Source organism: Numenius arquata, chromosome 32, assembly GCF_964106895.1.
Source record: "Numenius arquata chromosome 32, bNumArq3.hap1.1, whole genome shotgun sequence".
Lineage (NCBI taxonomy): Eukaryota > Metazoa > Chordata > Aves > Charadriiformes > Scolopacidae > Numenius > Numenius arquata.
The window spans coordinates 588817-608586 of record NC_133607.1 but is presented as its reverse complement, the minus strand read 5'-3'; the positions used below and the strand labels follow the sequence as shown (position 1 = coordinate 608586).

The window sequence follows — 19770 nt, the reverse complement described above, 5'->3', positions numbered from 1 at the left end:
GGGGAAGGGTGCTGGCTACCCAAGTCTGTCCAAGCCCATACAGCAAGAGACAAATGTTTATATATTGTATCACTACAATCAGCACAAGACAACTTTTATGGATTAGAGGCAATATCAGCAGGAGAGGATGAACTGGCATGGGAACTATATGACTTGTTGGGAAGAGAAGGCATGAGAATGTGAGATGTTTCAAGGATTCAAGTTGACTTCGGGTGCCCAACAGTCTTCTCCAACTATTTCCTCCACCCCCGAGAGAAGATCCCTGGAAACTTGTCTTGGGGCAGGAATTGTGGCCAGTGGGACCATGTGCAGGCATCTACAGAGGTACCCAAATTATAGAATCATAGAATGGTTAGAGCTGGAAGGGACCTTAAAGATTATTGAGTTCCAACCCCCATAGATTAGAGACAACATCACCCAAAGCTCCTTCTACAGCCAGGGGAGAGGGAGTCATCTGAGGTGATTCAGAGGGTAGCTGAGTTGTCTTGGCCCATGCAAGTGCCTCTCTCATTTCATTAACTGAATTGGCTTCCGGGGCAAAGATGCCCCTGATTTGGGTACGTCAGTTGGGTGTTTGCATTTGAGCGTGACAGGTCTGAGTCTCAGTTATTCTGTACTCTTTGGACTTCAGAAATCACTTTTGTTTGGATTAAATGAATGTCATGCTTGTGTTGGCTGGCAATATCATCTCTCTGCTCCACTCTGGAACATCTGTGAGGTTTAGATCCCACCTGGAAGGAAATGTATGCAATCCAGACCTGTAAAAGCAGCTTGTTTTAGCCTGACAAGCAACTGAAAGCTACTAGTGTGCATATAATATTTAATGATATGTAAAAAATGCAAATAGGAAAAATGTGCTGCCACATGGAGAGATGGGAATCATCCCTCAAAACACCAAATCCAACTCCACGTCTCCGACATCACCCCATCCTACTTGTCTAAGTCAAGAAGGTTAGCCTGGGAAAGGACAAAGAGCCACCAGCCTCAACATCCAGCCTAGAAGCTTAGTCTAATTCCTAATAGGATGGGACATGGATGAAGGTTACCTGAGCATACGATGCCCGCATCTTCTCCGTGATTACAGTTGTGGACTCCCCAAGGCCTTGCCGCACACTCAGAGAGGGCTGCTTCTCTTCCGGAGCATTTCACATCATCCAACCAGATACGGCCAAAACCTTGCCCAAAATAAGCTGAACCTGGGGCAGACATGGCTGTCCCACAGCCCAGCTGCTGGCACACCACTGCAGCATCGCTCAGATCCCAGCTGTCATGGCAGATCGTCCCCCACTGCTGGCTGTGAAACACCTCAACTCTCCCAGCACAACGAGTGGGGCCATTCACCAGCCGGAGCGGAGGCACTTCTGGAGTACCTGCACAAAAAGTAACCAAAAAGGCTAAATGCACACAAATACACTGAGTCTGAACCCTGCTGACACATTGTAGGGGATGAGCACCATCCCAGGCTGTCCCATTGACAGATGGCTAAAGAGGATATTTTGCGTGTCCGTTCAGGGTTGCCCCAAAATCTGTATGGCTCTGCACTGCCCACAGACTGGCAGAAATGCCCCAGTAAGGACTGGGAGTGAGATTTCAGGCTACCAGCAAGACATGCTAATTCACCCCTTCCAAGCAGGCATGTTTCAGATGGTATATTTGAATCACTGCTGACTCCGGTGACATGGGACCCTGTGCTTGCTCTGTATAAATAGCAGTCTGCTGGGCTGAGCTCTGAAATAAAAATCTAATGTTAGCTACGGACAAAACCTGTAGAAAGGGAGCAATTCGGGAGCCTCCCATTAGGTGTCGTTTCCCATCTGAGATGTGTTGGGACATCCTTGCCATCCTCCAGTTGTCATGCTGGAAGGGCGTGGGTCTCGTATCTCCAGGGTCACATCAGCCAGCCCCACACAGGCGTCTGCGTACTGTTAGGTGGCTTATATAGCATTAGGTACCTGTGTCCAGGAACATGGCGCACGCTCAAATAAACTGGGTCACATACGTGAACTTTGTAATGTCCACCAGTGAACACTCTGGCCAATGCCCATATTCTTAAAACTTTCATTTGGCCTTTTATTTTACTGCAGTTACTGCAATATTCGCTATATGTGCTCTGGATAATTTGCTAGGAGAAAGCAGATTATGGTAATATATATATTAATAGACACTTAATCACTTAATCTTCCTTGAAAACTCTCATGGCTGGTAGAACCAGCTGAACTGGACAATAAATTGTCTGAAAAAGCATCAGCCGACTCCACTGAAGCAGTATGACAAATAAAATTAGTCAAAAGGGGAGGTAAAAATTAGGTTTTTAACAGAGTCTGTCCTGTCATAGCTGAGAACCTACCACTGGGTGACAGCAGTTCAACCAGCTCAGCTGCAGGCGTGTACTTTGCTATGTTTATGGCAGGGGAGATGACTCCTCCAGAAGGAGCATTGAGTTCTCCTGAAGTTTCCCAAAGTTCTTCATGGAAAGAAGGAGGGACTCCAGGAAAGCTCTGCTAGCTTCTCACTCTGACATCCCAGAAATGTAGAAAAGAATGGTGAAAAGTTGTGATTTGTGTTTCCTCCATGTTTCCCTTCCTAACACCATTGAGACTGAGACACAGAGAGGAGTTACCTGAGCACACCACACCAGCATCTTCTCCATGCTTGCAGTTATGGGACCCCCAAGACTGGGCCCTACACTCAGAGAGAGCAGCCTCGTTCCCTGAACAATTCACATCATCCAGCCAGATGGGGTCAGGCCCATGACCAAAATGAGCTGAACCAGGGGCTGACAGTGCTGCCCCGCAGCCCAGCTGCCTGCACACCACGCTGGCTTCAGCTGTATCCCAGCCATCATCACAAATGGTTCCCCACTGCTGGTCATGGAACACCTCGACTCTCCCAGCGCAACGATTTGGACCGTTCACGAGCCGGACGGGAGCTGGTTCCACAACACCTGGATCAAAACACAGTTACAAAGTGTTTGAGGAGCTTTGCATGCAACTGAGCTCTGTGGATAGGGCAAAAAGCCCCTTCTTGCAGGGTTCTTGTGCCAAAACAAGTTGCGGACATGGATGCTGATCACCTGAACATGTGAGCTTTGCTACCTAGATGAGCAAATTTGTACCTGCAGAAGGTTACTACTGGAAAGAACTTCCAGAAGCTGAACTCTTGGCTTAGGGCCCCAGGGTAAGCTGCAGATGTGGCCAGAAAATGGGAGTTCTGTGTAGCCAGGTCAAGGCGGGCCAGGGCAGCCTGTCCCGCTTGTTTTTCCTCCCCAGATCACCTTCCCAGGAATATTGCCCAGCCACTGTGGCACAGTGGGCCATTTTGAATGAGAGTGGAAAGTGCCTTTTACCTCATTACTCAGCACAGCCCTCCCACACATCACCCACTGATGACACCCCACAGCACCTAGGCCTGCCTTCTCCTCGCTTGGCCCATACTGCAGATGGGATTTTAGCTACCTAAATACACATGCTCTTTTTGGGAGCCCATTTATTTTGCCTTGTTTCCAGCTGCTGCTCCAGAGGAGCACCGAATCCTTTTTCGTATTTGCCAGCACCGTGTAAATGTCTTGGAACCCCTATAAAAATCTAAAATAGCACTGGATTCACTCCTTCTATATCTCATCTAAAAGCAACACCCTGGTAAAATGTGTCCCCTGTGGCCACAGAGAACTCTTCATGAAACATGGCCCCCCTTGCATTGCATAATGGTACCTGAGCAGACCACACCAGCATCTTCTCTGTGGTTACAGTTGTGGTCTCCCCAAGACCGTGCCCGGCAATCAGAGAGGGCAGTTTCAGGCCCTGCACAGTTCACATCATCCAGCCAAATTTGTTCGGTTCCTTGTCCAAACTGAGCAGAGCCAGGGGCTGATATAGCTGTCCCACAGCCCAGCTGCCTGCACACCACTTGAGCATCTGTTAAATCCCAGCTGTCATCGCAGACGGTTCCCCACTGCTGCTCATGAAACACCTCAACTCTCCCAGAACAGAAATTCAAACCATTCACTAGGCGGATCGGGACTGGTTCTGGAACACCTGAACCAAAAAAGCAAGACCAAGTAAGTTTTATTCTGGCAAACAGGTTCCTGTTAGCCACATGACCAAACACAGTGTGCACCCGTTGGCTTAGCACGATCTACAGGAACAAGCAGCATGGAGAAAGAAAGTTCAATGCAGTTGTTTTCCCTCCTGTTGCCCCCAGACTCAAGGAAAGTTGTTGTACAAAATCTAGGACCTTTTTCCCTCTCTTTCCTTTACTGGAAAGATACCTGTGGTCAGACAGCAAGTGCAGGTAACTTTACTGACCAAGGGAAAGGACTTCAGCAAGAAAGGCTTCTTTAGGAGAACAGTGAGAAAACTGGCATACGATTCATCTCCGCTAGACTTGGAGCCCTTAAGCATAAACTTCCATGAGATGACGGGCTTTCCTGAGCATTGGTACCTGATGCCACCTGAGATGCCCAGGGAAGCCCGAACAACCCAATGGAGTTAGCAGACTTGATGCAGGAGTCAAAGGAGATTGGCGCCCTTCTGGATCTGCAATTAAAGACTGGGTGGGATGTAGTGGGACATCTCAGATGACACTAGACACCTATGTTTAGGCAGCTGAACCTCACTTTTACAACTCTGCTGTGGACCCTCAGTACCCTTTGTAGTCAATGGAGGGAAATGAGCACTGCTGAGTTGCAACTTCTTTAATCTGCTTTGGGAAACTGCATCAGGATGGGACAAATTCTGCCATTGACTGCACTGACTCACTCCTTGCTGCCTGCAAAGGGGCAACAGGGTGTTTAATCCAAAGACAGGCATCTGCGTTTAGCCAGTGAATCCCCGGAGTGTTTTCAAGATGTGGGCAAGCAACCAGAGGAAAGCACTTTACCTCCTGCAAGGGCAAGGCAAAAATTCACCACTTTGGTGAATTGGTAAAATGATCACATAGAGGATGAAGAAGAATGAATCAAGCAACAAGTCTTCTCAAAGGGATTTGTGGGATATAAAAGATTGAGGGTGACAATCTACATTGTCAGGCTGTTCTCAGAAAGACATGGACATGTATAAATGGGAGTGATGACTACAAGTTGTGCAAACCAAGCTTTCAGAGCTACTCTTCACTGGCAAAGCCTCAGCTGGCATAATAGACTAACAGAAATATACCCAACATTAAGGAGAAACCAGAGAAGAATAATAAAATGAGAAGAAGCTTTAAAATGTGTCTAAAGAGGGAAATGGGAAGAGGTTGAGGTAATGGAAAAGGGATGTAACGTTCTTAACAAAAGGTAGATGCAAAGAATAAGTAGTAGTAATGCACACTGCAAAGAGACAAGAGAATAGAATAAATTTCTAATAAATACTAATTTATTCTACTAATAAATAGTAGAATAAATTTCAGGTAATGATAGGGAGCTCAGGGCTTCCTTCTAGTGGCAACAAAGTGCAATGCTGCAACACTTCGAGGAAATTTGTTCCACCTGTGGAGGTTTCAGACACTGGAAAAACAGTGGTGAAAAATCGTCTCATAAGGTGGCTCTAGCAAGTGAGGGAGGAGAGATTAAGTGCAGTTCTGAAAGAGTTTTTCATAATCTTGTCTGGAAGTGGCAAGAGATAGAAAAATGAGCAGTGTATCTTGATTTTTCAAGTGTGAAAAATTCATTTGGGTTGTCACTCGCAGCAGTAAAAGAGTCCAAATGGCTCTACACCCTCTGTAGCAGGGGGAATCACACCAGTTCTGCAATCCCATGGGGTTTACTGGTAACTCACATGCGAAAAAGTCCCAAATTGAAATTCTCTGCAGAGCCAGCAGCAGGCTGGACTGTAGCACCACTGTGTCATGATTAGCTTTTGAATGGGAAGGATAGAGGAACACAGATGATTTACCCACATCCCTGTTTCAAGCATTTTGTCTGTACAGTTTTAGCATCATAAGATGGGAAAAGGGTACCCTATGGCATTTCAAACATCCCTCCACATACCCTAAAGCTGGTGACACACGAGACTTACCCAAGCACACAACACCAGCATCTTCCCCATGGCTACAGTTATGGACTCCCCATAGAGAGGTTTCACATTTGGAGAGGGCAGTTTCAGTCCCTGTGCAGTTCACATCATCCAACCAGATAGGGCCAGATCCTTCTCCAAAATAAGCAGAGACTGGAGTGGACAGTGCTCTCCCACAGCCCAGCTGTCGGCAAACAATGTCAGCATCACTTATATCCCAGCTGTCGTCACATACTGTTCCCCACTGCTGGCCATAAAAAACTTCAACTCTCCCACTGCAACGATGTGGTCCATTCACTAACCGCAGTGGAGCTACTCTTGGTATATCTGAAGGAAAAAAAGGCAGAGATATACATTAAGCTGCCATTTGATTAAAAATGAAATAAAATGTATGTGAGCCTAATGACATCCAGGATGCATTTATTGAGTTGCATTAATGTTGGGATATCTTCCCCAGTTCTTGCATTCAGAGATAAGTGAACAACAGACAGCGTACTGTGTTCTGCAAAATATGTCAGAAATCCAAGCCAAGGATAGCACACAGCTTCTGTTTACAGAAACAGCTACACGCAGGCTAAAAAAAAAAAAAAAGGGAGGAATTTTTGACAGGTCTCCACTATGATGAAAGAGAGCTCACAATCCAGATTCAGGACACTTCAAGACAGATCCTGCTGCTGACATGGTGCATGAATACCCCACATGGATAGAAAATCTTCCCCATCATATAGACGGACACAGAGAGGAGTTACCTGAGCACACCACACCAGCATCTTCTCCATGCTTGCAGTTATGGGACCCCCAAGACTGGGCCCTACACTCAGAGAGAGCAGCCTCATTCCCTGAACAATTCACATCGTCCAGCCAGATGGGGTCAGGCCCATGACCAAAATGAGCTGAACCAGGGGCTGACAGTGCTGCCCCGCAGCCCAGCTGCCTGCACACCACGCTGGCTTCAGCTGTATCCCAGCCATCATCACAAATGGTTCCCCACTGCTGGTCATGGAACACCTCGACTCTCCCAGCGCAACGATTTGGACCGTTCACGAGCCGGATGGGAGCTGGTTCCACAACACCTGGATCAAAACACAGTTACAAAGTGTTTGAGGAGCTTTGCACGCCTCTGAGCAGAGAAGGCAAAAAAACCCTCCTTGGAGAGGTCTGGAAGCCAACAGGGCTTGAGTCCATGATGTGCCAAGTGGCAGTAGATGCCTATGGCCTCACAGCTTGATCCTGCATCCTTGGCTGGAGCTTTTGCAATAAGTCACCTGCAGAGTGGTCATAGATGAGCACCCAGGTTACTTCCCGAACAGCAGAGCACTGAAATGGGGAGGAGGGAACAGTGCATTTGAGAGTGCTGAGTCCCCACTCACAAGCCTCTACAAGCATGGCCATCAGGACTGGCCAACAAAGTCGCCAACACCCTAGTCCCCACGAGAGGTCCAGGGCCACTTGCAACCTTCCTACAAATACAGGCAGTCCCTAGTACCCCACATTTCATGACATGCATTGGTAGTACCTGAGCACTCCACACCAGCGTCTTCTTCATGGTTACAGTTGTGATCTCCCCAAGGCCTGGCCCGGCACTCCATGAGGGTGGTTTCAGGCCCTGCACAGTTCACATCATCCAGCCAAATTTGTCCGGTTCCTTGTCCAAACTGAGCAGAGCCAGGGGCTGATATAGCTGTCCCACAGCCCAGCTGCCTGCACACCACTTGAGCATCTGTTAAATCCCAGCTGTCATCGCAGACGGTTCCCCACTGCTGCTCATGAAACACCTCAACTCTCCCAGAGCAGTTGCTGAAACTGTTCACCAGCCGGACTGGAAGCAGCTCAGCAAATCCTGTTTTGAGAAATAATGAAGATCTCAATTTCTATTGTATTTTGTTCTATGCTGACAGGGTAGAGCACTGTGCTTCTCGCTCCTGGATTGCATCAGTCTGGCATAGGCTTTGCTCCTTTTTTCCTACCAGCTCAGCAGACCCTTGCAGTAATTTCAGTTTCTTAGAGTGATGGTCTCCAGCTGACTTCTCCTGTTGACTAGTCCCTACTGAAATCAGCCAGCTTTGTTTGAACCTTTATCTCATCAGAACACGACAGCTACGCCTGCAGCCTGTTATTGTGGTGGAGCAGACTAGGGGGCGTCGCACTGCACTGGCCAGCTGAGCTGGGAAGGGACAGGGACCTGTGGACTAATACTGGTCCGGGAGCACCAGGTGGCCTTATGGCAATTCCTGTGTCAAGGAGTCTTAGTATCTGGGATCAGAATTTTGGTAAAGCAGAAAGAGTTGACTGATGACTGCTAATATGATGTCGAAGTTTTCTAGCTCTGGTGTTGGTAAACATCAGGTATCTGGTGCTGGGGACTGTGAGACAGACCGGAGAAATCTGACTGAAGCTTCCTATTTCCTTCACAGATGTGAAGTCAACCCACTTTTGAAGCATTCTGTATCACTTTCTTTGGAAGACCTGTTTGTGCTGAAGGAGAGGTCCTGCAGGATCTGTCTGAAAGGGTCACCCACAAACAGCTTCCCCCATGACATGCCATGAATAATGAGTACCTGTACAAACCACGCCAGCATCTTCTCCGTGCCCGCAGTTATGGCTTCCCCAAGGAGTCGCTCTGCATTGGGAGAGAGCAGCTTCTGTCCCTGTGCACCTGATATTGTCAAGCCAAATGGGGCCAGATCCTTGCCCAAAGTAAGCCCCATGGGGAGCCAACAAGGCCTCCCCACAGCCCAGCTGCCTGCACACCACTTCTGCCTCGACCAAGTCCCAGTTGTCATCACACACAGTTCCCCAGTGCTGGCCATAAAACACCTCAACTCTCCCAGAGCAGTGGGTCAATCCATCCACTAATCGAAGTGGGGCAGGTTCTGCAAAGCCTAGAAGGAAAAAAAAATGAAAAAAAAAATCAGGAAAGTATCTGGTAGAGAGTCTTGTGTATCCGTCCTCCACCTGGAAAGGAACGTAGCATCTCTCACAGTTTTGCATGGGAAAACATTGCATAAAGAGGCAACACAAGCACTTCCTCCATGACCACAGCATGAACTGCTCAGCAATGTATTTTACAAAGTAACATATACTTGGGATGACAGAGAACAAGCCCCAGTCTTGTTTCAATATGGATGTCTTGCGCTTTTAAGATGCTCTGTCCTCTGTCTGCCATTGCAAGGGGTTTCAGGTCCACTCTGTGTTTTGCTGCCAGGCCTTTATAGATGTCCCATGTCCCTTAACATGCACCAGAAGGTCTAGATACCTAGAGGTGCCAGAATCACTGTCATACTATCTATTTCTATCCACCTCTCAACCTCATGTTAATGCTGTTTTTGCCCACAAGTCAATGAACAAAATGTGGATTTCTCAATATATTAAGACCCTAAAAACTTGGCAAAACTCTGTACACGATTACAGAGGAAAAGCACTAATTAACACCTTGTCACAGGAAACGCAGGCGGAAACCAACTCTTCTCCTTCCAGTGTTGTCCAAGCAATCAGCATATTCATAATAACTAGCCCAGCAGCAAATCCCTGGTTTAGCCTTGGGGCTCCAGTTACATGGGAGGACCTGATACTAATACACTGGGAGGGACAATGCTGACAATGGGAAGAACCTCACTCAACGCAAGAGCTTTTGGGGAACTCCAGAAGGAACTATGTCTACTGGCATGAGGATGAGGTCGAGGGGCTGCCAGAGCCACTGCTCCCTGCAGTGAGAAAGGATGCTCTACCAAGACCATGAGCATGAGGAGCCCTACAAATAAGTCCTGCAGCACCACTGTCTTTTACCGGTGGCTCACATGATGGTGGATTTTAATTTAGGAGAAGAGGCAAGACAACTCTATGGCTTAACTATATGTATGGCTTAACTATCTTAACTCTACTGGCTTAACTATCCAGTATGAATCACTTTTTATCTTACAGTTCTCTTGGATGTTGGGGTCAGTGCTGCTCCAAATGGAACAGGGCCTCCTACAGCACCTCCAGAATCTCTCCACACCCCACAAAACCCAGTCGTGTCACACAGAATGAGATTTACCTGAGCATACAACACCAACATCTTCTCCGTGCACACAGTTATGGCTTCCCCAAGGTTTTGCACTGCATTCAGAAAGGGCAGCTTCGGTTCCTTTGCAGGTCACATCATCGAGCCAAATGGGGTCAGGCCCTCTCCCAAAGTAAGCTGAGGAAGGAGCAGACAAAGCGGTCCCGCAGCCCAGCTGACGGCATACAACTTCAGCATTGACTATATCCCAATGGTCATCACAGACAGTTCCCCATTGGTGGCCATAAAACACCTCCACTCTCCCAGCACAGCGACTTGAACCATTTACTAACTGCAGCTTAATTGGTTTTTTAATTTCTGCATTAAAAAAAAAGCAAAAAAAAAGCAACAATAAAACCAGGATTGGGTATTGCACATGCAAAGACCACCTAGAGATCAAAGGCAAGGAAATATCTCTGCTGGCACTGCCCAGGACTTGACAAGGTGAAGGCTGATGAGGATCAAGTTCTGTATCTTCCTCTGTGGTTTCAGAGCTCAAAATTAGAGATAGAAATAGCATAGATTGGGAATCCCTTATGAAAGAGAACTCTGCAATTCCCACTGTGATGTTACTCCAGGGGTGGGGACTTGCTACACATCAAGACTTATAGACCTGTTGGTGTCTTCATGTGAGATGGATGTTGAAATCCTAGTTAGTCAATGACATCTGTGGAGCTGCTCAGCTGACCAAATATTGGCATTGGATTCAGTTGCCCAACTCAGCATTCATCAGCATTTTCAATGCCATAGGTATTCCCTCTTAGGGTGTCCCTTAGGGCTGGTATCTCACCTGCCAGGTATATCACCCCAGGGCATAGAATCATAGAATACTAGAATGGTTTGGGTTGGAATGGACCTTAAAGATCATTGAGTTCCAACACCCCTGGGTTGGCAGGGACACCTCCCGCCACACCAGGTTTCTCAAAGCCCCATCCAACCTGGCCTTAAACACTTCCAGGGATGGGGCATCCACAGCTTCTCTAGGCAATCTGTTCCAGTGTCTCACCACCATCACAGTGAAGAATTTCTTCCTGGTATCTAATTTAAATCTCCCCTCTTTCAATTTAAAACCATTACCCCTCGTCCCATCACTACATTCCCTGATCAAGAGTCCCTCCCCAGCTTTCCTGAAGCCCCTTTTAGGGCTGTTATAAGGTCTCCCGATAGCCTTCTATTTTCCAGGCTGAACAACCCCAACTCTCTCAGCCTGTCCTCAGAGGAGAGCTGCTCCAGTCCTCTGATCATCTTTGTGGCCCTCTGCCGGACCCGTTCCAACAGGTCAATGTCATTCCTGTGCTGAGGACTCCAAAGCTGGACGCAGTACTCCAGATGGGGTCTCACCAGAGCAGAGTAGAGGGACAGAATCACCTCCCTGGACCTGCTGGCATCTCTAATTGCACTTGGCAACTCTGTGTAAGAAACTGACTCCACCCTAGATTTCCATTGCTTGCAACAGGAGACATCCAGTCCTAGTGGTAACACCTGCATTTAGACATATATATGTCTGTGTCTTAATATGGCCCCAAATTCCCTTCCAGATCAAACTACGGGAAAGTAAGTTTGGAAATCTGGTTTGTTATTCAGTGCTGAGTGGACCAGCGTTTGGGAAATACTGACCTGAAGGCCTGTCAGCCTCCCAATCCCCTTTCCACAACTTGGGGTCCGTGGCCTGCTTGATTAAGTTTTACTCCCCACTTAACCATGATGTAGAGGGGTAGGATACACCTTCAAGCCTTCCCCACCCAGTTCCTGGAGCTCAGAATTCATTAGCATCATGCTGCGACACCCACATTAGGACTGGCTCCCACACATGTGACCCACAATTGAATTTTTCATACCAGTCTCAGTGTGGAGAATAAACACATCCACCAGGAGAGAGTAATGTCACAAAATACAAATGGAAAGAAGCCATGCAAATGCTCAACTTCCCTGGCATATTTCACCCATGAAATATGTGCATGGAAAGCATGCGCATCCAGGGGGGGATCCTCCATTCTCCCTGCCCATTCACTTCATGGTGGTGGCCTAAGAAGCAAGAATAGTGTGGAACAGGGAAAAAACCCTGTGAACTTTGTTCTGCCCCACTAATAAAGTGAGCACAAACAACATCCTACACATGGTTTAACTGGTAGAACTGAGCTGGGTAACATTGTCACTGGCATAGAACCATAGAATTGTCTAGGTTGGAAGGGACCTTTAAGATCATCAAGTCCAACCATCAACCCAACACTGACAAAAACCATCACTATACCATGTCCGTCAGCACCACATCTGCCCGTCTTTTAAATACCTCCAGGGATGGTAACTCCACCACTTCCCTGGACAGCATGTTCCAGTGTTTGATAAACCTTTAGGTGAAGAAACTTTTCCTAATATTCAATGTAAACCTCCTCTAGTTCAATTTGTGGCCATTTCCTCTTGTCCTCTTGCCGGTTACCTGGGAGAAGAGACTGACCCCAGTGCTTGAAGCAGCCATCCCCATTCTGAGCCCTAAGGGTAGCACTGACGGAGAAATAAAATTTTGCAAACAGGCTTAAAAACCTCCTTCTACACGGCACAGCCTCCTGGGGTCACACGGGGAGGGGTGTAAAGTGAGTTACCTGAGCACACAACGCCTGCATCTTCTTCATGATTGCAGTTATGTTCTCCCCAGGGTCTGGTCCTGCAGGCAGAAAGGTCAGCTTCTGTACCGGTGCAGTTCATGTCATCCAGCCAGATATGACCAGTTCCTTGACCGAAGTGAGCTGAGCCAGGGGCTGACAGTGCTTCCCCACAGTCCAGTTGCCTGCATACGACCATGGCATCGGATAGATCCCAGCTATCATCACACACAGTTCCCCACTGCTGTTTCCAAAGCACCTCGAGCCGCCCCACGCAGCGGCTGGGGCCGCTCACAAGTCTGATGGGAGCCGAGTTGGCAATACCTGAATCCCAAAACAAGCCAAGGTGGAAAATGGGCATGAGCCAGGTTCTGGCTGATAGTGGAGAATGTTAACATCTTGCTCTTGCAGAAATTGCATTTTGTTCTGTCTGGGAAAGGATTTCCAAAATGCTCACCACTTTTTTTCCCAGCAGGAACATTATAAGAAAAGCTTGCTGGCTAATTAGTGGTGTACATTCTTGCAGAGACAGTGTTAGGACCTCTAACACATCTCTGCATCTCTATAAGCAGCTGCAAGATCTTAGTCATCTAGGGCAGTTCTGATAATGGGATTCCTACTAACATGTCCCACCCAGACACGTCAGATATTCAAAACGTTGGATGAGAACCAATAATTTCCAGCCATGGAACAGTCCCAGCACACCCTCCAACATGGTATGTGACAGCTCCACAACACAGAAACCCTGGACTGTACCCTGAACACAGTCAGGAAGACAAAATGAAAACCTTAGATTATGGTTTTAGGAAGATGGACTTCCCAGAGTAACTGCCCAACCTGAGCTGCTGTAGCACCATGGGTCTCAGATCATCCCTCCCCACCCTTGTTGTGCAGCTCCCTGCTCCATGCGCGAGATTGTGAATGTTCCTTCTGAGGTCTGTCACTCTCCCTGTGTTGTGCAAGTTATAGAAGGAAGTTTTCAGGTCACTTCCCTGGGTACAAACCAGGATATACACATGCTTATCCAAAATGCTTGTCAGAACTATGCCAACTGGATCTCGCTCACTTGGTGCCGTGTACAGCAGAGTTTGTTCACCTAAACGAAGGTTTCTAGTGCCGTTTGTAGACCTGCATCCTCCAAAGCAGTAGATGGAGTCCAGGATTGAGAAACTAGGGCAAGTCAAATGGCTCTAGGCACCTATCTTAGGGCAACTGCCTGGAGTCCAGAGGGTAGGATTCACCTCCCAGCTGCTGACAGTTACAGCATTGTCCATGCTAAACTGGACTCCCACACAATGCAGAAAAGAAGGTATTTCCAGTCAACATCCATCCATAAGGGAGGAAGACTTGAGGTAGAGAAGGGCCTCTTTCTCTAGCCTACTGTTGGGATCAAAACCTGGCAGAAGATGCCTAAGATCTCTCCTTATTCAGAAAGGCCCTGTCAGATGCTTAACCTGTGTTTACATCTTTGGTCCTGAGCGCTGCTCCCCATGGCCTTTTTACACTTCTATCAGAGGCTTTACAGCAAGGGTTGCCACCTACGGCTTGCCAGGTCCACTCTTCTATGCTGTTGGAAAGCACAGATATTTTTCTAACAAACTTTAAATTTCCAGATAATCCCCCTTGATCATTTGCAGATCTGGCACAGCCTTTACTTCATCATATCCCCTGAAACAGGCTCAACTAGTACCAGGTTTTGTTAAAATCCAACATCACCATCTCAGGATAATCCTTATCCAAGTATTTTATTACTTTTTGGTTTAAATTATTGGATTATGCTGATTTGCAGGATATAAATGCAGCTGCACTAAGCACTGACTCTGACAGGGAGGCAACAAAGGTCTGCTATGCTTATTCTCCAACACGGGTCCTGGCTCCAACACAGACTGTGACTCGTAGGGTGGGAGAAAAAAACAGGACTATGTTCCGGATTACACAGATCAGTCAAAGGAAGCTCTCTCTTTATGCTTGCATTTGTTTGTTCCCAGGCTTTGTCTCTGTATGTTTGCATTGTTAATGCCTCTAAATCTCTAGGTGACCTTCAGAAGCCAACTGATCATCTCTACTACTGTCTTCTCTTATCTCAGAAACGTCAAGCCCTTTTCCAGTGCCAGGAGTTAAAACCCAAGCTTCCCAGATCTTCAGTCCTTTATTCCAGACACAAAACCCATTTCCTTGCCAAGGCTGGAGATATGAGAGGGGTCAATCCACCATGAGTCCTATTATCAGGCTGTATCTAGAGCCCCATTCTCCAGGAGTAAAGGAGAAAACTTACCCCAAAGACAGGCCAAAAGGAAGACCACAGTTTCCATCCTGGTTCCAGCAAAGGCAGTCAGGCTCCCACTGCGGTTATCCCTGGGTGGGAGAGGATTTCCTGGTGGTCCCATGGTAGCAGCAGAGATCTTACACAATCCAGTTCCTGAAGGCCTGGTTGGCAGGGTAGCGCAGGAAGATTGTCCTTGTAGGCGAGAGAGAGTCAGTGGCTGGCTGGGGAGTCAGGAGAGAAGCCACTAAGGACCAAGAAAGGAAGTAGATGCCAAATATTCCTTGCCCTGACTCCTCCCCTTAATTGGCCTCTCCCCCTACACCCCTCAGTGCCGGCGCCATCCAGTTCCCTACATCTCCCTATGCTACTTCCCTCCTCCCATGCTCTTCTGTTCCTCAACATACTAAGGGAAAATAACCCCTGCTAGAAAGCACAGAATCTTTTCTCCTCTGTTGTTTTGGAAAAAGGCAAACTGTTTCTAGCACTTCTAAAACTGCCATTCTCCTGGCAGGACTAGCTCGTGAACAGGCAGTGCCCTAGGAAGACTTGTTGGAGAAGGCAGGAATGATCTCTGTGTCTGCCCGTTCCTCTGACTCTTAAATGCTGTCTAGGAACAGCATATGGAAAACAAAAAAATACTTTTTTTTTTTTTTTTTTTTTTTTTTTTTTTACTGTGGGGGTGGTCAAACACAGGAACAGGCTGCCCATAGAGGTTGTAGAGTCTCCATCCTTGGAGATATCCAAAGCCTGACTTGATATTGTCCTTGACAACTTGCTCTAGCTGACCCTGCTTGAGTAGGGGTTGGAATAGATGAGGAAGAAGAGATCCCTTCCCACCTCAGCAACTCTTTGGATTAACTCCTGCCTGAACTGGGGGACAGTGAAACGCAGTTTCCATTGAGTGGTGGTGGGGAAGGGTCTCTTAGGAACTGGCTGGGGCCACACTCATGAAGTCGCTGTAAACCACTTGCAATATTGAGAACTCCAGGATCAAAGAGTACAATGTGAGACGTTGTCCCAGGACAGTGACACGGCCTCTGGAGAGATACAGCTTGCAGGGAGTCTGCTTAATATCAGCTTGGATAAATAACACTAGTAAACCTACGTTCTTGGTATTTAATACTGATGATTAAAATAATATTTGCTTTCAGAAAAATTTTAAGTTAGCCTGCAGTTCGTTTATTTTCAGGACTAAGTTTTTCCTTAGGGAAGTGTTTTTCACTGGTGCACTCCTGAGGAAAAGCAAACTTTCTGAGACCTACAGGGCCAAGCTCACAGTCACCAGTTCAGATTCAGCCTGGTGAAGATGCTTTTGATGCCTCGGACCAGTTGTTTTCATTAACAGATATTATGGATGAATTTTTGGGCATCTGTGATGGTATGATTGGCCTTGACTCTAGAAGATGTCCAAGATGGACATTTGAAAGCATGAAGAGCAATATAAGGTCCAGGACCTGTCTGATTTTCTTGTTATCTATCCTGTCCCTGTCAAGAAGCTTTATTAATATGCCATCTTTACTCTTCACCTTAGAATCGTAGAATCATAGAATGGTTAGAGTCGGAAGGGACCTTAAAGATCATCAAGTTCCAACCCGCCCTGCCATGGGCAGCGACACCTCCCACTAGACCACCCAACTACCAGATTGCTCAAAGCTCCATCCATCCTGGTCTTGAACACTTCCAGGGGACTTCAGGTGAACATTTCAGGAACTTCAAGTGTTCCTAAGCTGCTATTTCATCATATTTTGCTTTCCCTTCTTCAGAGGAAATAAATCCAATTCGCTTGACTTCTCCTTATTGGTCATGTGCTCTAGGTCCCTGGCCATCTTGGTAGTTCCTACCTTTGAGCCAAACCATGGCACAGACCAAGACTGAATGCAGAAACTCTTTGGATAATAGCAGATATTCAAGTGGTTCAATTTATTTGGTCTTTCCTATTTTTTCTCCCCTCTCTGCACTATGGGGGTATGGAATATTCCTAGATAGAAGAGGAAGCACATTTTGAGTCATATTTGCACAGGAAAAGTAGCAAGAAGTAGATCTTACTGAATCACATGCCGTGAAGAAAATTGAACAGATGAGCTGGTAACTGGAAAGAAAGGCTTGGAACAGAGTAGGCTGTAAAAGGGACAGAGACCATAAGCCAAGAGGAGGGATCCCATGAAATATCAGAGTAGCAATGAACAAACCTTAACTTCTGTGGGTAAAATGTCAGCAACACCTTCCACTGAGTCCTCTGTTCCCAGATCTTTGTCAGAGGTGCCAATTAGTCTCCCTGCTGTGCCTTAGTATTTCACATTTTCAATCAAGATATGTCTTTCTCAAGCAGGCGTTGTTTCTTCAGCTTGCAGTCTGAGCCTGCTATTTACAATTTACTTCACCTTCAATTGGCTTTGTAGTTCCTTGTTTACCCTTCAATCCTATTCCTATTGACCTTTAATATAACCCTATATATCTTCTTTGTCCCCACTTACTGGAAACAATAGGTCTTTGGCCAAGTAGTGGAGCAGCTCTGCATTCTTCTGTTTCTGCATCTCCCTTTGCTTTTGAAAGCATCCTGCCTGGCTTATTTCCCCTCCTTGTATTTGGAGGAGGGGAGTCTGCTGTATTGTTCTTTCCTTCCTCTTAGGAGCATGTAATACAATTTGTTCAAGCAAAGCCATGGTGCAGCATTGACGTAAATCTGCCCCATTAACAGAGTGGAAAGAAAAGCAAAACTGTGCTGGGTGTAGGATGAGCCACATGCAGCTTGAATGGAAGTGTTTGAATATAGCACACGGACATTTGGAGCACAGCACATGAGTGAAGGCATTTGACTATAGTATGTAAGAACAGAGCTGCTCTCTATAGAAAGAAAAGACCGGAGCTGAGGGCAGCCTCCACGCAGGCAAACCAATGACCTCACACACAGGGAACAGTCCCACAGCACCAGAAGAGCAGAGCAGGATAACGATAGCAATGGGACCTACCAACAGTACAACAATCATCAGGTGAAGAAAAGATAATGAGCCAGTACCAAGGTCAGACCAGGAACTCCAAGCAAAAACTCAGCAACAAGGCTGGGAACAGGCACAATTACAACAAAGATCAAGTAAGGATCTAATTTCCAACCCTGAGCTTAAATGGAGCCCCTGGTCAGAGGATGTGGGTGCACGTGTAGGCTCCAGGCTCACGGTAATTAAGGCCTATTAATGTATTCAGCATCCTGACAATAAAAGAAAAAAAAAATTGTTCTGATTTTAGTGGTTTTACCTTGCAATTTTATATCTCTCTCATTATGTCTTAGCTCCTGACCTGGTGGTTGTTGGGCAGAATGTGTTGGCCGTGAGTCGATGCGCAATAAAGGTGCCTGGACTTCACTGCCAATAAGGCTAGAAGGCTTTCTTTAAGTCAGGTCATCTTCTGGCTGTGACATTGTTCAAAACTTCAACACGGATGCGACAGCCTCACTGACAAGGAGGGAAGGCATTGCTGCCTGCCCCAGGACAACTTTCCTTTTCTGGACAACGCCTTTCCAAACCTGGAGCCTCCTCTGGTGTCTCTGGCTGTCTCTATCAGGAAATAAAGCTGTCATTAATTACAAGCAGTACTTTGGCACCTGCATCACTGCAAGGAGTTGGGCTTCCCTGCGGGCTCTGTGGGAGGCTCAGGGGTACACAAACCACAGAGCCATCTCTTGGCCAAAGTCCACAAAGGTCCTTCACCTTCTTAATTCCTCAAAGCCACTCTGTGGGGATAATCATCTAAATCTGGTAGAAGTCTGATTACCTGTAATGCTTTTGGCAGCGGTCACCTGGGAGATGCCATCCTGTACTACACCTCAACACTAGGACAAGGCTGTGCTTCTAAATCCCACCGTGTCTTGCACAAATGGCCTTGCTTCATTGAAACCCATCACCTGGTTTCAGCTCTATCAGGCTGCATCAAGAGAGGCGCAATGGGACGCTGCACACCCTTTCCTAAATGCTTGTACAGCACCCCTGGCCCTGGAGCTGACCATGCATGTCGGTCTTGGATAGGTCCTGTGCATTTGAAGAGTTCCCATTCTTGCCTCAGGAAGTGGAGAGGATATTCTAGTATCAAAGGAGAGAACACCTCTTTTTTATTTTTATAAAAAATAAAGACACCTAGGCACTTAACCTTAGGGAGGTTTTGCACCATTGATTTTTATTGTCTGAGCTATCCTATCTGCTGTTGTCTTCTTTCATGGAATCTGTAAGGAGCTTCTCTGACGACTGCTGTTCCTACAGGTCCATGATCTCTTCTGCTTGTTCTGGTGGTCTGGGCTCCCTTGCTCCAACCTGGGAGTGCTGTCAAGGCTGCCTGAGATCTCGTCTGCCTCTATTCTAAACCCCTCCAGCCAGGCAAGCTCCTGGAGTGTCCCTCCATGCACAGCTATTTGTGGCACAGCTCAGGGTGACTGGAGCATTCAGAAACCTCTGCCCACCTTTTCAGCATTCAGAAACCTCTGCCCACCCTTTTCAACTGTCCCTGCTGGCTCCTTTGGAATCTGAAACTTTCAGGGCAGGTGTTACTTTTCCTCAGCTTTTCTGTGTTGGGTTGCTTCTTCTGCCTTTTGCTTCCCAACTTTTCAGCCAAATTTGAGGTGGCTGCTGAGGCTTGGCTTAGTCTACTATTCTCTTGCTGAGGTCATCCTGACCTTTCACTGAAATACTTATTTGTTTGTATAAATTCAGTCTCCTTGTGGATTTTGCTGATTTAATGCATAGCTTTATGGTCACAGGCTGACAGGGACGTTTGTCATTTGGACACTGTGGTAGCCAGGGCTCAGCCTGCCTGCCCTCACTGGTTCACCCACGTGTGAAGGCTTTGTAAGGAGCTCAGCATCTGCCGCATGGAGACTGGAAA

At 47.1% G+C, this 19770-nt stretch overlaps 1 protein-coding gene across 1 annotated transcript; it reads right to left on the bottom strand.

Annotated features, from left to right (window-relative positions):
- Nucleotides 1–996: 996 nt before the first annotated feature.
- On the bottom strand, nt 997–14968 carry LOC141476425 (scavenger receptor cysteine-rich domain-containing protein DMBT1-like). Its single transcript, XM_074165102.1, has 10 exons — nt 14911–14968; nt 12610–12959; nt 10030–10327; nt 8552–8875; nt 7510–7833; nt 6743–7066; nt 5997–6320; nt 3711–4034; nt 2621–2944; nt 997–1370 (listed from the first exon to the last, which is right to left on the bottom strand). The coding sequence occupies exons 1-10, from the start codon at nt 14945–14947 to the stop codon at nt 997–999; spliced, it is 3003 nt and encodes a 1000-aa protein (XP_074021203.1). The 5' UTR covers nt 14948–14968.
- Between the last annotated feature and the right edge of the window lie 4802 nt (nt 14969–19770).

What these genes read in the sequence shown, in the direction of transcription:
- LOC141476425 (XM_074165102.1), bottom strand. Translation starts at nt 14,947, where the DNA reads ATGGAAACTGTGGTCTTCCTTTTGGCCTGTCTTTGGG. An exon ending in CGCTGGTGTGGAGTGCTCAG is followed by an intron (nt 7,067 to 7,509) that starts GTACTACCAATG and finishes GTTTTGATCCAG; the next exon opens with GTGTTGTGGAACCAGCTCCC. An exon ending in TGCTGGTGTGGTGTGCTCAG is followed by an intron (nt 1,371 to 2,620) that starts GTAACTCCTCTC and finishes CTTTTTGTGCAG; the next exon opens with GTACTCCAGAAGTGCCTCCG.